The sequence below is a fragment of the Sesamum indicum genome, unplaced genomic scaffold, assembly GCF_000512975.1.
Source record: "Sesamum indicum cultivar Zhongzhi No. 13 unplaced genomic scaffold, S_indicum_v1.0 scaffold00119, whole genome shotgun sequence".
NCBI classification, from domain to species: Eukaryota; Viridiplantae; Streptophyta; class Magnoliopsida; order Lamiales; family Pedaliaceae; genus Sesamum; species Sesamum indicum.
The window spans coordinates 578,808-587,674 of record NW_011628048.1 but is presented as its reverse complement, the minus strand read 5'-3'; the positions used below and the strand labels follow the sequence as shown (position 1 = coordinate 587,674).

The following is an 8,867-nucleotide window of genomic DNA, read 5'->3' as shown; positions in this document are numbered from 1 at the left end:
ACGGACTTTGAATGTTTGGAGATCACACATAACCTACCGCTTATTTTTGGAGGTGAGGATCGGGTGGTGTGGAGATGTGACGAAGGGCAACCTACTACTCAGGCCCTCTACCGATTATTTGATCACTCTGAGCCAAAAGTAGAATGGTCTTCACTACTTTTGGGCTCCTTGAAGATTCCTCGTCATTCGTTCATCTTATGGCTCGCAATCCTTGGCAAACTACCTACCACGGACAAATCATGGCTATCTCACCTGTGGATGTGCATATTGTGCGATGAGGGAGCTACGGAATCTCATCCACATTTATTCTTTCGATGCAGATTTAGTCGTCAGTGCCTTTATGAGATTCGCAGAAGGATTCGCTTTCATTGGCCCAATAGAGATTGGGCAACAGATATTGAATGGGCGACACGAAAATGGAGAGATAAGCATATTATTAATAGCGCTTACCGTACTCTACTTGCATCGTGTATCTACCACATATGGAGGGAGAGGAACTTGAGGAGATTTGAACATACTGAGCGGACACCGGCCACTTTGAGTATCCTAATCATCGATGACGTCAGGCAGAGGATTCTTAGCGTTGATTTAGCATCGTCAGTCAGTACACGAGCATTGTATAGATTATGGCGTATCCCTTGGGTAGAGGGAGAAACCATTTGATGATCACATGTTGTACTGTACCATTACTCTTTATTTATGAAATTTACATTTACCCAAAAAAAAAAGTTTCGTCAAATTCTAAAAACGCTCAAAATTTAGCTGTTTTGCATGAATTATTGAAACAAGCTTGTTTCTCTTTTGTACTAACTTGTAGTTATTATTACGCTTAGCAAATTTACCACACAAATGCTTGGGTCTTGACCAACGTTTAGGTTATTTTTTTTTCGGTAAAGGTAAGTTTCATTAAGTAAATAATAGTACAGTACAACAGTCAATTGGCTATCCCTCGACAGACCAAGGGATGCCCTATAGTCTATAAATAGCACATGCACTAATGGACCTAGGTAGATTGACATTCAAAATCCTCTGTCTAATATCGTCAACAATAAAAGAAGCCAATATCTTTTCTGAATGCTCAATCTGTTGGAACTGTCTCGAGTTTCTTTCCCGCCATATATGGTAAACGAATGACCCAAGTAGCGCTCTATATGCAATATTGATGATATGTTTCCCTCTCCATTTCCTAGTTGCCCATTCCACATCCCTTGCCCATTCTCTATTGGGCCACGTTAATCGAATAATTTGTCGTAGTGCTGAGAGGCATCGTCTACTGAATCGACATCGAAAGAACAAGTGGGAATGTGTCTCTTCTACGTCCCCATCACAAAGAATACACCCTCCAAGGTGTGCGAGCCAAGGTTTATCCGTCGTTTGTAATTTTTCCTGAATAGCCATCCATAAGATAAAGGAATATCGTGGAATCTTCAACGAACCCAAAAGTAGTGAAGTCCATCCTACTTTTGGTCCTGGTGGGCAAAGAAGCTGGTACATAGCTTGTGCAGTGGGACGCCCATCGGGAAACCGCCAAATGATTCTATCCTCACCACCATGAATCAGGGGTAATGTGCAGATAATCTGAAGGCATTCCAATTCCGTAATGAGAGGCCAGTGCCATTGGCCGTCAACTATAACCATATGAAGCTTGGTAGATTCATCAAGCCCAAGTAGTCTCGGTCCACGTGGAAATCTAGTAATCAGGGGTCCAAGATGATGCCATGGATCCTTCCAAAGATAGAAGCTTCTCCCATCTCCAATTTGCAGCTCCACCATTGGTTGGATGAGGTTGCGTAGTCGAAGCATCTTTCTCCAAGTCCACGATCCTCCCTTCTCATCAACTGTCCAAATGGAATTATTTCGAAGTCGTCCACGCTGTAGCCACTCAACCCAGATAGACGTTTGGTCACATCTAATGACGTCACACAATTTCTTTGTCATTAGAGCTTGGCTGAGTATACCAATATCTTTTATACCCTGTCCCCCTTCCACGATCGGTTTGCAAACATCTTTCCACGCAACTTTGGCATATCCTGTGCCTGAAGTGCCTTTCCAGAGGAATAGTCGTAGGTGTTTCTCCACTTCCTTAATAACCGCCTTCGGTAATATGAATGTAGAAGTCCCATACAAGCTCAATGCTGAAAGAACTGTTTTTATGATTTGTACCCGACCAGCATATGATAATGACATTCCCCTCCAACCAGCAATATGAGCATCAATTTTAGATAAAAGTGGCTGACAATCAGATAGGCCCAAGTACCTCATTGGGAGTTGCCCCTCCTGGAAGCCCAAGATCGATAGTAGCTGTTCTTTCCTTTCTTGTGCAGGCCGGGAGATAATTAGGTGACTCTTTTGAATATTCAACTGGAGGCCCGACCATTCTGCAAACCTGTCCAGTCCCACCTTTAGGGTTCTAACCGAGTCCTTGTCAGCTTTACAAAAGAGGAGGAGATCATTTGCGAATTTTGAGAACGTTCAAAATTTAGCTGATTTGCACGGTTTTATTAAAGCAAGTTTGTTTCCCTTTTATACTAACTTATAGTTATTATTTCGCTTAGGAAATTTAACACACAATTTTTTTTTTGGGTAAATGTAATTTTCATTAAGTAAAAAATGGTACAGTACAACAAAGTGATCATCAGGTGGTTTCTCCCTCGATAGGCGAAGGGATACGGCATAGTCTACAAAGCTCGTGTACTGACAGAACTAGCTCGTGTACGGATCATCAGGTGGTTAATGATCCGCTGCCTGACATCATCAACTATCAATAACGGCATGGTGCTCGGAGTCCTCTCAATGTGCTCAAAACGTCTCAGGTTTCTCTCCCTCCAAATGTGGTAAACAGAAGATGCTAGCAGTGCTCGATAAGCTATGTTAACGATGTGCCTACCCCTCCATCTACGAGAAGCCCACTCAATGTCGTTCGCCCAGTCTCTATTGGGCCAATGCAATCGTACCTTTCTCCGGATTGCTGAGAGACATTGTCGGCTAAATCTGCACTGGAAGAAAAGGTGTGAATGTGTCTCTATTGCCCCCTCGTTACAAAGTATGCAATCGCCAAAGTGAGATAACCATGGTTTGTCTGTCATAGGCAGCTTGCCAAGAATAGCAAGTCATAGGATGAATAAGTGACGTGGAATCTTTAGCGAGCCCGAAAGTAGTGAAGCCCTTAACATACAATTTCTTGGGTCTAGGCCTTCGTTTGGGTCAAGTTTCGTCGAATTCTAAGAACGTTTATAATTTAGCAGTTTTGCACGGTTTATTGAAACAAGCTTGTTTCCCTTTTATACTAACTTGTAGTTATTATTTTGCCTAGGAAATTTAACACAAATTCTTGGGTCTAGACCTACGTTTGGATCAAGTTTCGTCAAATTTTGAGAACGCTCAAAATTTAGCTGTTTTGCACGTTTTTATTAAATCTAGTTTGTTTTCCGTTTATACTAACTTGTAGTTATTATTACGCTTAACAAATTTAAACACATACTTGGGTCTAGACCAACGTTTGGGTCAAGTTTCGTCTAATTCTGAGAATGTTCAAAATTTAGCAGTTTTGCACGGTTTTACTAAACCAAGTTTGTTTTCCTTTTATACTAACTTGTATACGCTTAGAAAATTTCCAATAGAAATGCTTGGGTCTAGACCTGCGATTGGGTCAAGTTTCGTCGAATTCTGAGAACGTTCTAAAGTTAGCTGTTTTGCATGGTTTTATTAAAGCAAGTTTGTTTCCCGTTTATCCTAACTTGTAGTTATTATTACGCTTAGCAAATTTACAACACAAATACTTGGGTTTAGAGCAACGTTTGGGTCAATTTTTGTCGAATTCTGAGAACGTTCAAAATATCGCTGTTTTGCGCTGTTTTATTAAAACAAGTTTGTTTCCCTTTTATTCTAACTTGTAGGTATTATTACGCTTAGAAAATTTACCACACAAATTCTTGGGTTTAGACCAACGATTGGGTCAAGTTTTGTCGAATTCTGAGAACGTTCAAAAGTTAGCTGTTTTGCACGGTTTTATTAAAACAAGTTTGTTTCCCTTTTATATTTACTTGTAGTTATTATTTTTTTTTGGGGTAAATATAAGTTTCATTAAGTAAAATAAAATAATAGTACAGTACAACAATGTGGTTATCAGCTGGTTTCTCCCTCGACAGGCCAAGGGATACGCTACAGTCTATTTAAAGTTCGTGTACTGACTGATCTAGGTAATGAGATACTAAGGATCCGCTGCCTGATATCCTCAACAATCAATAAAGCCATGGTGCTAGGCGTGCTCTCGGTGTGCTCGAATCGTCTCAAGTTTCTCTCCCTCCAAATGTGGTAAACACATGATGCTAATATTGCTCGATAAGATATGTTAACAATATGCTTACCTTTCCATCTTTGGGAAGCCCATTCAATATCCGTTATCCTGTCTCTATTGGGCCAAGAATACGTACCATTCTCTGGATTGCTGTAAGACACTGTTGACTACATCTGCACTGAAAGAATAAGTGGCCATGTGTCTCCGTCGCTCCCTCATTACATAGAATACATGGGCCAAGGTGTGCTAACCATGGTTTGTCCGTCGTAGCCAATTTGCCTAGAATAGCAAGCCATAGGATGAACGAATGATGTGGAATCTTTCGTGATCCTGAAAGTAGTGAAAACCAGCCTACTTTCGGTCCTGGGGGATCAAAAAGCCTGTATAGAGCCTGAGTTGTGGGTTTTCCCTGATCAAATCTCCAAATAATGCGGTCCTCCCCTCCATGGATGGTGGGTAAACCATGTGCGATCTCCAGACACTCAAAATCTGTGATAGGAGGCCATTGCCACTCTCCTTCACTAATCGCCGTGCTCAGTCTGGCTGATTCCTCCAATCCGAGTAGCCTTGGTCCCCTTGGAAATGTGACACTAAGCGGCCCGAGATAATGCCACGGGTCCTGCTAAAGGTAAAATGTTCTCCCGTCGCCGATTTGATAGTCCACCATAGGGCGGAGGAAAACCCGTAGATGTAGAATTTTCCGCCAACCCCATGAGCCTCCATGCTCTCTAATCGTCCAAATGGAGGTGTCTCGTAACCGACCCTAGTAAAGCCATTCAACCCAAATTGAGGTCCTATCGCACCTGATGATATCACAGAGTTTCTTTGTTACTAATGCACGATTCAAGATAGCAATATCCTTGAATCCTAGTCCTCCCTCATCCTTCGGTCGGCATAGATCTTGCAGAGATCTTTCCATGCTACCTTCGCATAACCACTGTTTGTTGTCCCCTTCCACAAGAAAGTTCGTAGTCTCTTCTCAATTTCGTTAGTAACTTTCTTTGGCAGGATGAACGCCGATGACCAATATAAACTCAGCGACAAGAGTACAGATTTAATAATCTGCACCCTACCAGCATAAGAAAGAGCCATACCCTCCCATCCCGCAATGCGTTTATCAATTTTCAACAATAATGGGTTACAATCAGCAATTGTTAATCGAGAAGATAAAAGAGGTAGCCCCAAATACCTCATCGGTAAAACTCCCTCTTGAAACCCGAGTACTCCCAGCATCTCCTCTCGTAATTCTTGTGCTAAACGTGAGATAATGAGGTGGCTTTTCTGCACATTCAGCCTGAGCCCCGACCATTCAGCAAAGCGATCCAATCCTGTCTTAAAGACTGCAATAGAATTCATATCGGCACGGCAGAATAACAACAAATCATCGGCAAATTCCAACTGAAAAATCCTGGCTGCATCACACTTCCAATGAAAGGAAAATAATTCATCCTGGTCAATCAACTGTAGGAAACCCAATTGTAGGACTTCCATCACAAGCACGAACAAGTACGGTGATAGAGGATCACCCTGCCGAAGCCCTCTGGTCCCCGTAAAGAAGCCATGAGGTTTTCCATTAAGCCCAACAGAAAACGAGGGTGTTGTGACAAACTCCTCAATCCATTTCACGAATGTATGAGGGAACCCAAATAACTCCATCACAGCATTCAAGAAGTCCCACTCCACCGTATCATATGCCTTCCGAATGTCCACTTTTAAAGCACACCGGGGTGGTAAATGGGATGTCCACTTTTAAAGCACACCGGGGTGGTAAATGGGTCTGGTTATATCCCGTAAACAGTTCCTGCGCCAACATAATATTGTCTCCTATGCTTCTTCCGGGCACAAATGCCGCTTGGCACGAACTAATAAGTTTGTCCAGTATCACACTCAACCGTTGGACAAGGAGCTTGGCAATAATTTTTTACAGTACATTGCAGCAAGATATAGGACGAAAATCACCAACATTCATAGGGGAATGTACCTTTGGTATGAGCGCCAAAAGTGTAGTATTTATCTGCTTCAGAATTCGACCCGTATTAAAGAAATCCAATACTGCCGAAAACACCTCCTGCCCTACTATCAGCCATGCAGCTTTGAAGAAGCCTGATGAATACCCGTCCGGTCCAGGTGCCTTACCTTCAGCAATGTGAAAAATCACCTGCTTGACATCCGTATGTGTGAATGGCAAGACTAAGGAGTTGACATCATCTTCACTCAATATATGTATAGCCCATGGTCGCAGGAATCGAAGATCTATCATGTCTCTTCGTTGTTCCCCACCAAGTAAATTTTGGTAGTACATGACAAACTCATTAATTACTGCTCCTGGATCTGTGTGAGTGGCTCCATGATCATCATTGATTTGTAAGATTCTCCTCGTCGATCTCCTTTGAGCAATCTTATGAAAGAACACCCAGGAGCACTGGTCACCCCCCTTCATCCACTGCATTTTTTATCTCTGTTGAAGCATAACCTGTTCAAGTTTAGTTGCTTTAGCTAATACTACCTGGCAGCAGTGTTCCAACTGTAAGAATAGTTCATCCTGCCTGTTTGAAGTAACAAGTACTTGCGCCATCTCAAGAAACCCTTTTGCCAGTTGGACATTGTGTGATAAGTCCCCCTTTTTCCTCCTCTGCTCTCTAAACACCGGTTTAAGTGCTTTGAGTTTCCTTGTTACGGCATACATAGGTGTCCCTATTATGTTATGTTGCCAGACCTGCTATACACTGGGGGTAAATTCTGGAGATAGGGCGAGGTAATTATTGAATCGGAACATACCTCTTAGTTGTTGTTGTCTATCCCCGCATATCACCATTGGAGAGTGGTCCGAAGTGCGTGGTGTGAGGCTAGAATATCACCATTGGAGAGTGGTCCGAAGTGCGTGGTGTGAGGCTAGAATAATATGATGTCGGGAACCGCGCCATCTATCTATCATTAATTAGCATGTGGTCCAATCTTTTCCAAACATTTCTTGGGCTCGCACTGCAACTATGCCATGTGTACCATTCTCCCTGCATGGGTAAGGGTAATAATCCTGTGTTTTGGATGCAAGTATTAAATTTTTCCATAGCCATTCTAGTATCTCCCGCTGCACCACATATTTCGCTAAGGTCACGCACTGCATTGAAATCCCCTCCAACAAGCCACGGGATGTCATTACACTGCATAGCTATATTCTCCATGGAATTCCGTAACTCCCGCCTCTCTGCCACCTCATTAGCCCCATAAATAACAGTAATAGCAACGGATGCATAGATTGCATGGATATTAACATGACAGTGAATAAATTGTGCGCCACATTCAACCACTTCAACATCAATAAAATGTTCATCCCAAGCAATCCAAACACGATTACCAGACAATCCATAATCCACAAACCATTTTCATTGAGGTAATAAAAAGTTCTGAATATGGGATACGTTATTGATATGAACGCGAGTTTCAAGAAGACCAAGGATTTGTAACCTGAACTCAGCAATAATGTCTTTAACGGCTAGCTGGTGGTCTCGTTTGTTCAGGCCACGTACATTCCATAGTGCTGCATTCAACATGGGTCACCAGGTATGGGGCTGCATTGCTTAGGACCCCTGCTCAATTCACCTATATCTGGCAGTTGATTTAAGGCATCAAAAGGGTTATAGGTGATGATTGCCTTACCCCTCTCCTCATGCCGTGGGCCTGTAGCAACTATAGGAGATTCACGGTTCTTTCTTTGGTTTTCAACCTCTCGAGCTGGTGGGAGAGGAGGTGGTTGTGGTGGTCCCATTTTAGGAATGTACACTGAAATCGGAGGCTTTACAGGTTTGGATGATTTGTTGAGTGTACAATCTTTGGCCAAGTGTCCTAGCGTCATACAATTGGTGCATTTGTGAGGTAACCACTCGTATTCCACATCAATTTTGCATGGTATCTCGCCTCCTTCCTCATCAGGTGTCATGATGATAATATGTTTCAGTAATGTCGAGCTCACATCCAACATTACGCATACACGAGCGAAGTCCAATCTCGTGCATGCTCTCGTAATTGCATCTGGAAAAAGGGGTTTGCCAATGCCACTGGCCACCGTACTAAGCCCTCCTTTGTCCATAATTCGATGGGCAATTGTCTCAATTTTATCCAAAGAGGGACCTGTGTATGTTTTAATTTCCTCATCGCCATACCCGGCTCCTATTTCTGTAGCACAATTGGTTGTCCTTGAAACAACTATAGTCCACCTTCGATTGCTTCTTCCATATACGCAGCAGTCTTGAACTGGAAGAAGAAAAATCCATTTGTTGTGGCCTTAACCTCCCTCAATCCAGGCCAAATGGAAAAGGCAAAATCCTTAACATGATAAAAGTACGGTCTTTTCCCAAGAAAATAGCCAACCGCAGTGGTCTTCCACTTGGTCGAACCGTTGCGAATAGTTTCCATAGTAGGTCTTACAACCACTTCACCATTTTGTATAGTAGGAGGTATATATGATAGAGTCCTCCGAGATGAATTATTAAACGCATCAGCAATTTTGTCATTCACCCCCATATCCGGATTCATATTCAACGGAATGTTAGCCACAAACAAACCCATAGGA

At 42.6% G+C, this 8,867-nt stretch overlaps 1 protein-coding gene across 1 annotated transcript; it reads right to left on the bottom strand.

The window, feature by feature from the left end:
- Positions 1 to 7,841: 7,841 nt before the first annotated feature.
- Positions 7,842 to 8,384, bottom strand: LOC105178995. Its single transcript, XM_011102578.1, has one exon. It carries the CDS (start codon positions 8,382 to 8,384, stop codon positions 7,842 to 7,844), a length of 543 nt encoding a protein of 180 aa, XP_011100880.1.
- Between the last annotated feature and the right edge of the window lie 483 nt (positions 8,385 to 8,867).